A 12,569-nucleotide genomic window follows, 5' to 3' on the forward strand; every position below is an offset into this window, starting at 1 on the left:
CAATAGCTGACTGGTGGTATGAGAATGGCTCAAAATTAATCATATATGCTGCTTTAGGTCCCATAATTTTTCCTCTACCAAATTGTTTTGGAGAATGAGAGTAATTATCACCATATTTATACCAGCAAGCATTAGCAGTATGACCTTCTTTGTGACATATTTGACACACAGGTATTGACTCATTAGATTCACCAGTAGAAATGCTTGAGTTCATTCCAGGTAAAAATATATTCCTCACATGTGGTGACATAGGAGGATGTGTAAACTGTTGATTCCTTCCAAAGCTTGCAGCATGTCCTCTGCTAAAACCACCAGTAGTACTACTACCAGCTGGAAAACCTCTAAGATAAGAGTTAAAGAACATGCCTCGACAAAAATTTTGACTTCTTCCTCCAAATTGACCAAAGGATCCATTATCATAAGTATTTCTCTTAGGAATTCCCCTCATATGTGAATCGTTTGCATTCATCATACTGTGATTAGCATTAAACATGGCCTGAGAATTCTGAGAATTCTGATTTTGTTCCAATCTAGCCTCATGAGTCAACAAAAGTGCATATGCATCATCATGGCTTATTTTATTTGCTGTAATTATTGAAGCTAAATCCAGATAGCCAGATCCTAATCCATTAAGAGTTCTTATTAGCAGATCTTTTTCAGTTATATTATCACCAGCACAGGCAAGCTTATTAGCAAGTATCTTTATTTTTTAGCAATATTCTTCAATCGACATTGATTCTTTTCTTAAGGTATCTAATTCATATCGAAGTTGCATTACTTTGCTTTAGATTGAACTCCAAATTGCTTTTCAATCGATTTCCAGACATCAAATGAAGTATCATAATTGAGAACTGTGCTTAGAATACCTTCACTTATAGTTGAAAAGAGCCAGCTCAACAGAGTCTGATCCTGGGCTCTCCAATTGACATATGTTGGATTCTTAGTTCTCTCCACAGATCCCTCAGTTCGAGCTTGAGACAAATACTGTTATGGATTATTTTGATTTTCTGAGATAAATCCTTCAAGTCTATTTCCTCTAATCGAAGTCAGAACTTGCTTACGCCAGAGAAGAAAATTAGATCGATCAAGCTTGACGGTTGTAGCAAAAGTAAATGAAATTTGATGAGATTGAGTTTGATGAACAATCAAATGATTTTGAATGGTTGTACTGGAACTAGCCATTGTGGCTTTGATACTATGAAAGAAAACTTGAGCTGTTTGTTTTGAAAGAAAAGTTACAGAGAAAATTTTATTTCATTGAATCTGGACAATTATCAAAGTCACTTTACAACTGAATTAATCACAGCTTATATACTAACGAGTTAGTTATACACACAAGAGTTATTAATAACAGACTTTAACACCTTGTGCTGACTTGCTATTTCATAACTAACTTTGATGACTTGGCACTGCTGGGCTGGCATGATTGACTAACTTCACTTGCTGAAACTAACGGCTTCTTCACCTTTCTATTCTTCATAAGCTCAGCACAATGAGCTTCCTTAACAAGAACAAACAAAAAGTCCATCCTTCAGCAAGCAAAAATCACGTACTCCCTTTCAAACAATGGAAGAGCACGCATCAGAATAGTGGCAAGAAGAATTACAAGATGATCCACTAATCCGTGGAACAAGACTGCTCTCTAATATCTATCAAAGCTGCAATATGGCCATTTGTGAACCTGCAGGTTATGAACAAGCTATTAAAGATAAAAAATGGAAGAAGGCAATAGAGGGGGAGTTGTCAATGATAAAAAAAGAGCTAGACTTGGAAGCTAGTTGATAGACCGAAGGATAGAAAAATTATTGGAGTAAAATGGGTGTTTAGAACCAAGCTAAATCCACATGGAAGCATTAACAAACATAAAGCTAGGCTTGTTGTCAAGGGTTATGCTCAAGTTTTTGGAGTGGATTACTCGGATACATTTGCTCCTGTTGCTAGATTAGACATTATTCGGCTGGTGCTAGCTGTAGCAGCTCAAAATGTGTGGAAAGTGTTTCAACTAAATGAAAAATCTGCATTCTTGAATGGTACTTTGCAAGCAGAAATTTATGTTGAACAGCCCGAAGGATTCGTGGAACAAGGTCAAGAGGAGAAGGTTTACTTGCTTAAAAAGACTCTATACAGCTTGAAACAAGCACCTAGAGCATGGTATAGCAAGATAGATAAGTATATGTCAAGCCTAGGATTTGTAAAAAGCATGTCAGAGGCTACTCTTTATATGAAATGTAAAAGAGATGATCTACTTATAGTCTCTCTTTATGTTGATGATCTCTTAATCACAGGTGGTAACACCAAGCTTGTTGAAGAGTTTAAAAGGGAAATAATGCAGATCTTTGAAATGACAAAAAATTGGACTAATGACATACTTTCTGGGAATGGAGATTAAGCAGTTAGAAGGTGAAGTTTTTATTTGTCAAAAGAAGTACGCCAAGGAAATCCTTAAGAAGTTTCATATGGAGGATTGCAAGGTAATAACTACTCCAATGAATCACAAGGAAAGCTTAAATAAGGAGGACGGCACAGACAAAGTTGATGAAGGCTATTTTAGAAGCAATGGTTGGGTGTTTAATGTACCTAACTACAATCAGGCCAGATATTGTTTTTGCTGTGAGTATTCTCTCTCATTTCATGCATTGTGCCAGTGAAGTGCATCTTAGAGCAGCAAAAAGAGTCATTAGATACATCAAAGGAACTATTACTTTGGTGTAAAATTCAAGAAGTGTCAAAACTTCAAGTTGTTGGGATTTTCTGACAGTGATTGGGGTGGATTCGTAGATGACATGAAGAGTACATATGGCTATTGTTTCAGTCTTGGATCAGGAGTTTTCTCATGGTGCTGCAAGAAACAAGAGATTGTAGCTCAGTCTACTGCAGAGGCCGAATTTGTTGCTGCCACAACAGCAGTGAATCAGGCATTGTGGCTGAGGAAATTGTTATGTGATTTAAACTTGAAGCAATTGAATGATACAGAGGTATTTATGGACAATCAGGCAGCAATTGCAATCTCCCACAATCCAGTTTTTCATGGAAAAACTAAACATTTCAAGATCAAATTCTTCTTTTTAAGGGAAGTGCAGAAGGAAGGAGAAGTGAGCCTCATTTATTGCAGATCTGAAGATCAGCTCGCAGATATTTTTACAAAATCTTTGCCAGCAAACAAGTTCCAGCTTCTTAGGGAAAGACTTGGAGTTTGCAGCTCCTAGTGCATGGAGGAGTGTGTGTTAGCTGCACTTAGGACTGCAAAACTATTCAAGTTTTGGATAATTGTTTTATGTTTCAGTTGTTATTAAATTAAGTTTGTCCTAGTATTTAGGAAGTTGTTAGTTTGTTCAACATGTATCAGCTCATGGCTGATTCTCGGTCACTTAGTTTGTCAATTTTTATTATATATTGTAAGCTTAATGCATAAAAGAAATATGAATTTCCAGTTTTGCATTCCCGCATATCTTTCTTTGTTCTTCCTCAAAACTCTTTAATCCTCTGTTTTTATCTTTCAAAATTAACAGATTATTAAAGAAGCACTTGCAATTGCTCATGATAAAAAGACTGGTACTCTCTACATAACCTCAAACTTATGGAATATCATTACAGTAGCAGATGTTGATGGAAAATCAGACCTATAGCACCGAAGGCTTGGCTGTAAAAGCAAGAAAAGGATTATGACACTTCTGTCAAAAGGGACTGATGCTTTTCATCTAACCCTGCTGCATTCAATCCAGTGAGGATAGGGAAGATTGAGTGTGGTGGTTGGGACCATTGATTTTAACAGGTGTTGGCTTATAGATGAAGTTACAGAAAGGCAATTAATTTTATTTCTTAATTGAGTTCTTAGATTTTACACGGCTCAACTGTATTCAGTTTTTAAATTAGGAGTACTGTTATGTTGAAATTGTTTACTGTGAAGCCAAATAGTTAGTTATAATCTGTTATAAGTTTGCTGAGCTGGCTGATGAGCTGGATTTAGTGGGATCCAAATATTGATTAAGCAGTTAGTCAATTAGTGGAAACACACGTGTGAAAAAGCAATACATATATGCTATTTTCTGAAGCTCATTACAGAGAGAGAGAGAGATACGACTGCTGTATTACAAGAGAGAAAAGTTTAGCTTTGAGAGCTTGTAATCAGTATTGTGAAATCTTTGTAACCAGCCATTCTTGATCAAATAAATTCTCTGCCCTTGCTGGCATTTGCAGCCGTGGATGTAGGTTCCTTTGTGGAGCTGAACCACGTTAGATTCTTGGCTTGTTTGAGAGTTCTTGATTTTGCTCTGTGTTTTCTTGTGGTTTCGTATCTAATCTTGCATTTATCAATTCCGGTGTCTTGAGTTGCTTAGTTCTAAGACTCAAAGAAGTCTGGTCTAAGCACGTTTGCCATAACAAACTGGTATCAGAGCTTGGTGTTGGTTGGAATCAGACTCAAAGATGGCGAGCACCAGAGTTGATCTTGAAAAGTTCAATGGAGATAATGATTTCTATCTCTGGAGTCTGAAGATGAGAGCAATTCTCATTCAACAGGGGCTTGACAGTGCCCTTGATGATACAGAAGATACGATGGCCAAGAAAGAGAAGGCAGAAGGTTCTTCAAGCTTTGGTGCAGATCAGAGGATTATAAACAATAAAGCTCATAGCACCATTATCTTGCATCTCTCTGATGAAGTCTTGAGAGAAGTATCCAAAGAAAGATCTGCAGCTGGTTTGTGGGCCAAGTTAGAAGAAATGTTCTTGAGGAAATCATTGGCAAAGAGACTGTATATGAAGAGGAGGTTATACACATTCTCGATGAAAGATGGAGTAGCCATGAAAGATCATGTGGATGAGTTCAATAAGCTCATTCTTGATCTCGAGAATGTCAACATAATTCTTGAAGATGAAGACAGGGCACTCATCTTGTTAAGTTCCCTTCCAGAATCTCATGAGCACTTTGTAGATACTCTCCTCTATGGCAGACAAACCCTCTCATTGAAGGATGTCAAAGATGCTCTAGAATCCAAGGATTTGAAGAAAAGGGCAGAATTAAAAGATCAAAGCAATGCAGAAGGTCTAGTTGCCAAAGGAAAGCCAGAAAAGAAATACAACAAACAGAAGAAGAACAATAGCCAGAAAGATAAAGCTGAAAAGAAAAAGAAGAAGAGAAAGTGTTACTTCTGTTAAAAGGAGGGGCACTATATCAAGGATTGCTTCGAGAAAAAGAAACTAGAGGAACTGCAAAAGAAATCAAATGGAAAGGCTGCTGTTGCCTCTGAAGATGAATGTGACTATGATGAAGCAAATGTCCTGGTAGCTGCAGAAAGGCACCCAACTGGTGAGTGGATTCTGGACTCTGGTTGTTCATTCCACATGTGTCCAAATAAGAGTTTCTTTAAGACCTTTGAAAGTGTAAATGGAGGGAAGGTATTATTAGGAAATAACCTAGCTTGCAAGGTGGCTGGAATAGGAACCATTAGCTTGAAGTTACATGATGGTGTCACTAGAGACTTGCACCAAGTGAGATATGTCCCTGATCTGAAAAGAAACTTAATATCTCTAGGAATGGTTGACCAATCAGGCTGTACCATTAAGGCAGAAAATTAAGAAATATAGATCTTTGATCAAGGTAAAATTGTAATGAAAGGGGTTAGAAAGAATGAGCTGTACATACTGGTTGGCTCCTCATCTATGCAAGGAATCTCAGCTAGTGTGACCAGAGATAAAACCAAGCTCTGGCACATGAGACTAGCTCATATTAGTGAGAGGGGTCTCAAGGAGCTAAGCAATCAAGGTTTGCTTGGTAATGACAAAGTTACTTCTTTAAAATTCTGTGAGAAATGTGTGTTTGGGAAGGCCACAAGACTGAAATTCAGTTCAGGGAGAAAAGAAACCAAACATACTCTAGATTACATCCACTCAGACCTTTGGGGGCCATCACAAGTTCCATCTTTAGGTGGAGCTAGGTATTTTGTGTCCTTTATAGATGACTTCTCAAGGAAGGTTTGGATTTATGTCCTCAAACACAAAGGTGAAGCACTAGAGAGGTTTAAAGAGTGGATAACTCTCATAGAAAACCAAACTGATAAGAAAATCAAGAGACTTAGAACAGACAATGGGTTGGAGTATTGCAGCAAAGAATTTGAAGATTTCTGCAAATCAAAAGGCATTGCAAGGCATAGAACTGTCACTTACACTCCACAGCAAAATGGGATAGCAGAAAGGATGAACAAAACCATAATAGAAAGGGTAAGGTGTATGCTGCTGAATGCAAACTTATCAAAAGGTTTTTGGGCTGAAGTTGTAACTACAGCTGCTTATCTGACAAATAGAAGTCCATCCTCAGCTCTAGGTTTCAAGACACCTCAGGAGCTTTGGTCAAGGAAGCCTCCAGACTTGAGAAATCTGAGGATCTTTGGATGTCCAGCTTATGCTCACATAAAACAAGGAAAGCTTGAACCGAGGGCTATTAAAGGGTATTTTATGGGTTATCCAGAGGGCATAAAAGGATTCAAAATATGGACCCTCAGTGGGAAACCATCCAGAATACTAATCAGCAGGGATGTCACCTTTGATGAAGAGCATATGCTTCAGTCAAAGGTAGAAACTGAGATTGAAGCTACTGAAATAGAGGAAGAGGATAATGTTGGACAGAAGGTGGAGCATTCTGATAGTGGTAAGACTTCTGAGCAGCCATCGGACCATTCCAAGGAAAGAAAGAATCCATCAGAACTAGAAACATATCAGCTTGCTAGAGATAGAGAGAGGAGAGCTATCAAAATGCCAAAGAAGTATGGCATAGCTGACCTAATTTCCTATGCACTGACAGTAGCTGATGAGGTGAATGATGGAGAGCCTTTGAGCTATAAAGAAGCTATGAGATGTGGGGATAAGCTGAAATGGTATGCTGCAATGCAGGATGAAATAATCTCTTTAAAGAAGAATAATACCTGGATCTTGGTGGACAGACCATCTAACAAGAAACTAGTTGGCAGCAAGTGGATTTTCAAGTTGAAGGCTGGAGCTTCAGAGAATGAACCACCAAGACATAAAGCCAGACTTGTGGCAAAGGGATTCACACAGAGAGAGGGAGTGGACTTCAATGAAGTGTTCTCACCTGTAGTCAAATACAGCTCAATTAGGTTGCTGCTGGCCCTCTTTGCATTTCATGACCTGGAGCTGGAGCAAATGGATGTCAAGACTACCTTCTTACATGGCAGCCTTGATGAAGAAATTTTCATGGCACAACCAGAAGGGTTCATTGAGAAAGGGTCAGAGGACAAGGTGTGCCTATTGAAGAAGAGCTTGTATGGTCTCAAGCAATCCCCAAGGCAATGGTATTTGAAGTTTGATGAGTTTATGATAAGCCATGGGTACTGCAGAAGTAGATTTGATAACTGTGTGTATTATAAACTCTCTTCAAGTGGTGGAGGCATCTATTTGCTTCTTTATGTGGATGACATGCTTATTGCTTGCAGCCAAAAGGAAGAAATAAAGAAGCTTAAGGTAGAGCTTAGCACTGAATTTGAAATGAAAGATTTGGGTGCAGCTACAAAAATTCTAGGTATGCAGATAATAAGAGACAGGAAATTCAAAGTTCTGTCTCTATCACAAGCTGATTATGTGAAGAAGGTGTTAACCAGGTTTAACATGGAAGATTCAAAACCTGTTTCAACACCTTTGTCAGCTCACTTCCAATTATCTAAGTCACTGGAACCTACAACAGATGATGATTTTAACTACATGAGGGAGATACCTTACTCCAGTGCAGTTGGCAGCATCATGTATGCCATGGTATGCACCAGACCTGACTTAGCTCATGCAATTGGAGTCATCAGTAGGTTTATGGGAAATCCAGGGAAGGGTCACTGGAATGCAGTGAAATGGGTACTAAGATATCTTCAAGGGTCTACTGTCACTGCCATCATGTTTGGAAAAACAAGTGAAGCATCACCTGAAGTGGCTGGGTTTGTGGACTCAGACTATGCAGCAGACAAAGATAGAAGGAGGTCCATAACAGGTTTTGTGTTTACTATGTGTGGAGGTGCCATAAGCTGGAAGTCCTCTCTTCAATCAGTGGTTGCTCTCTCAACAACAGAAGCTGAGTATATAGCACTTACAGAAGCTATTAAAGAAGCAATATGGCTAAAGGGGCTGGTTACTGAATTGGGGTTTGAGCAAGAAATTGTTAGAGTTAGCTGTGATAGCTCTAGTGCCATTCAGCTAAGTAAAAATCCTAAGTACCATGAGAGAACTAAACATATTGATGTCAGAATGCATTTCATAGGGGATGAAATCAGCAAAGGAGTAGTGAATGTGGTTAAGGTGCCAACTGAAGTAAATCCAGCTGACATGTTAACCAAGCCTTTGCCATCAGTCAGATTGAGGAATTTACTGAGTCTGATTGGGTGTGTTAGCTTGTGAAACAAGCTTAATGATGCTGTAGCAGTGAAGGGAGAAGCATAAGCAGATTAGAACTAAGGTGGAGATTTGTGAAGCCAAATAGTTAGTTATAATCTGTTATAAGTTTGCTGAGCTGGCTGATGAGCTGGATTTAGTGGGATCCAAATATTGATTAAGCAGTTAGTCAATTAGTGGAAACACACGTGTGAAAAAGCAATACATATATGCTGTTTTCTGAAGCTCATTACAGAGAGAGAGAGAGATACGACTGCTGTATTACAAGAGAGAAAAGTTTAACTTTGAGAGCTTGTAATCAGTATTGTGAAATCTTTGTAACCAGCCATTCTTGATCAAATAAATTCTCTGCCCTTGCTGGCATTTGCAGCCGTGGATGTAGGTTCCTTTGTGGAGCTGAACCACGTTAGATTCTTGGCTTGTTTGAGAGTTCTTGATTTTGCTCTGTGTTTTCTTGTGGTTTCGTATCTAATCTTGCATTTATCAATTCTGGTGTCTTGAGTTGCTTAGTTCTAAGACTCAAAGAAGTCTGTTCTAAGCACGTTTGCCATAACATTTACATTTTCTTTGAACGAAAAGAAGTAAATAGGAAAGGGCTCCTACTAGAGTAGACACTGTATTACTGAAAGATGTGGCTGCTATTACGAAGCTATTAAGTTATTGCACAACTTGGTCAGATCAAGCCCAAGAGTCTCTTGACAATACTTCTTCTTCTTTTTAAATTTTTTTAAAATCTTTATTAAGTAAGAAGAAGTGTCTCCACTTTGCACTAGCTGTTTGCTGTTGTTTATATAAAGCAAGTAATGTTTCCCAGTTTTTGATTTTTTGGAGTAAATTTTTTTAGAGAGATGTGGAAGGTTGGATGATGAAATATAACTTTGGAGGCTCAAGTTGTATTTGAGTCAACAGGGGCTTGCTTTCAATGAGATCGCACTAACTTTGTAGAACAAGAAGTAATCCAGTTACTTTTGAGAATCCATCGAACAGAAAACTATTTGGCCTCTTATATTTTCCTTGAAGTATTTTTAAAATGACAGCTGAAAATGAGTAAATTTTCTGTTCCAACGAAGCTTAGGATAAGTGTTGATGCTGCGGATCAACTATGTATAAAGCAGAAAGTGCATATTGACCGACACTTAGAATGGGGCAGTACTTGAAATCTTAGCATTTGCTTGATGAAGCAAGGGAGGTGGCTAATGTATATGTATACACAAACGTTTAGGTGGATAAGTCAGCCCAAGGACCCTCTGCCTCCGATAAGCTTTAAACCCTCTTTCCAATTGTGTAAAAAGTTAAATTATTAAGTTGAATTTGTCAAATCATCAACGATTTTCAAGAATATGAGTTCAATGTGTTCATTCACAATAAAAGTGGGCAAGGAGGTGGATTTGGGTAGAAGTTTACATCCTTTTGCTCACAAGTTAATGTTACGCAACATGAATCATGATTTCGGTGACAAGTAAAAGCTCATTTGATTTTCTTTATGCAAATGTTCATATAAGCAAAAACAAAAAAGCAATTGAGTGACTTCTTATTTTTCTTTGTAAGTTTCAGGTTCCTCACCAGTGGTGAATGTGCTGTCGCAGCAGAGTGCGATGCTTGAGAACATTCTGAGGGCGTGCATCGGGCTTAGCTCCTCACAACAAAATGATTTTGGAGCACAAGTGAAGAAATTCCTAAGGAGAAAAGAGGAAGGAACCACGTTCCTGTTTTCCATCACCAATTAAAGCTGTGGTCAATAACGATCATTCTAATTGCAGAATGTAGTGTGGAGTCATGAATTTATGGTTACTATATATAAGTGTCATGTATATTTGCTCTTCTATTTTTCTGATGAAGTTGCTTTTGTCCAGCCCATTGCCTTCGTAGCTCATTTTGGAGCAGGCAATCTCTTGCATTGCTAAACGCAAGTAGATATTAGATAACATATGAAGGTTCATATATATGTTTTCTAGCAGCAAATTTGAATATTATATGAATCTTTATTTCCGGAGAACCTTATATTAAATAGGGAGCAATTTCACGATGCGATAACTGAATGATCAAATAGTTCACGAGCTTGCTGACGAATAATTTAGGACGTAGCCCTTCGTTATTATTGTGTGTATAGGACAGTGGTCCTGCACTCATGTAATTTTAGTGTATGATGTTGAATCATTGTTATTATGATTAACAAAAGTTGTTCTTTGCTTCTGCTTCAGATTACACGAGCTGAAATATTGAGCCACAATAATTGGAGTGATGCTGGGCATGGTTCAGTTTCTATTAATTAAAATTTTTCCGTTTGAACGTTGAACTGAGAAAATAAATATTAGAAAACTATTTGGAAACCATCTGGCAAAGTTATGCAGACTGACTGAAGTCCATGCATAATACTTGATTTCATTTCTCCTATGGTCTTTGTAATTGTGGAAATTTCTTGCCTAAAGTAGGAAATGATACTGCTCACCACGTCACTTCCCTTGAAGCTAATAAAACTGAGTCTGCTTTAATTTTCCACAGAAACTACCCATGATTTGCCTCGAAAATTCTAAACAAATTAATAAATTCGATAGTTTTAACATTTTTTTTCTTTTGAAAAGTTTCCTTTGAAATACCAATCCAGTCAAATGAGACTTTGATTTTGCAGAAATCAAGAGAATTAATTAAAAACTCCCAAGGACAAATGGAAAAGGAAAGCAGAGTACAACTGGTTTTCCGCATTAGCTTTTGGACTATTAACACAAGTTAATGATACATGCGTGACTGTTTAACTTTCCAATTATTCATAGGGAAGACGACAATTCCATCATATTCCGCTTGCCCCAACTTTCCAATTATTCATAGGCCCGTGGGGACTCCATCAAATATTTCAGCAGTCTGAAAATTCAAAGGATGATCAGATATCGCATGATTACCACAAAAAGCACACAATATTTAACTTACCAAGAATAACTCCTCTTCTCTCATACAATATTTTCCACCCTTCAGCATGGTTGATGCAATTGTTTCCCCTCTCCTGGAGCAGCTGATTTCGATCTCTCTTGAAGAGGCAAGAGAACAAATGAAGTTAGTTGTGGGTATCGACAATGAAGTGGCAAAGCTCAAGCATAATTTTCTAGCCATTCAGGCTGTGCTCGTTGATGCAGAGCAAAGGCAATTTAAGGAGGAAACTGTTAGACTTTGGCTTGATCAGCTCAAAGACGTATCTTACTACATGGGAGATGTGCTGGATGAGTGGAACACTGCTAGGCTCAAATTGCGAATCGAGGGCGTTGATGCTCTTGTTCCTCAGAGGAAGGTATGTTCCTTCTTACCTGCTGCCTCTTGCTTTGGCTTCAGTCAAACTTTTCAACGCCGTGATATTGCTGTAAAGATAAAAGCAATCAACGGAAAACTAGACGATATTGCCAAACAGAAAGATATGTATAATTTTAACGTCATTAGAAGTGCTGAGAACTCTGAGAGGATACAAAGTACTTCCTTAATTGATGTGTCTGAGATACGTGGTCGTGATGAGGAAAAGAGTAGTCTTAAGAGCAAATTGTTATGTGAGAGTAGTGAAGAAATAATAAATGATATCCAGATCATCACCATAGTAGGGATGGGTGGTATTGGCAAGACCACTCTTGCTCAATTTGCCTACAATGATAGTGATGTGTTCGAGTATTTTGATAAAAGGATGTGGGTGTGTGTATCGGACCCTTTTGATGAGTTAAGGATTGCAAAAGCAATTATTGAAGCCTTAGAAGGTTTTGTCCCTACTTTTGGTGAATTGAATTCTCTTTTGGAGTCGATACGGGCATCTCTGGTAGGAAAAAAATTTCTTCTCATCTTGGATGATATGTGGACTGATGATTATAGTAAATGGGAACCATTCCACTATTGTCTAAAGAATGGGGTTCGTGGAAGTAAGATTTTGGTTACCACTCGTAAGGAAACAGTTGCTCGAATGATGGAGTCAATTCATGTTATCTCTATTAAGGAATTGTCTGAACAAGAATGTTGGTCATTGTTTAAAGGGATAATTTTGTCCTGCACCCAACTGTTTCAACATTTTTCACCACACACCCATATGTTTCGAAAATACTCACTCCACACCCAATTCCGTTAATTTGACCGTTTATTCTAACGGTCAAAGGGTAAATTTGGAAATTCATATCCTAAATATTATTTGATGATGATAAATTAAATTTATTTGATAA

At 38.0% G+C, this 12,569-nt stretch overlaps 1 protein-coding gene across 1 annotated transcript; it reads left to right on the top strand.

Annotated features, from left to right (window-relative positions):
- Nucleotides 1-11,356: 11,356 nt before the first annotated feature.
- Nucleotides 11,357-12,478, top strand: LOC112097039 (putative disease resistance protein RGA3). The gene has a single exon (XM_024181295.1). It carries the CDS (start codon nucleotides 11,357-11,359, stop codon nucleotides 12,476-12,478), a length of 1,122 nt encoding a protein of 373 aa, XP_024037063.1.
- Nucleotides 12,479-12,569: the final 91 nt, after the last annotated feature.

Source organism: Citrus clementina, unplaced genomic scaffold (genome assembly GCF_000493195.1).
Source record: "Citrus clementina cultivar Clemenules unplaced genomic scaffold, Citrus_clementina_v1.0 scaffold_7, whole genome shotgun sequence".
In the NCBI taxonomy this organism is placed as follows: Eukaryota; Viridiplantae; Streptophyta; class Magnoliopsida; order Sapindales; family Rutaceae; genus Citrus; species Citrus x clementina.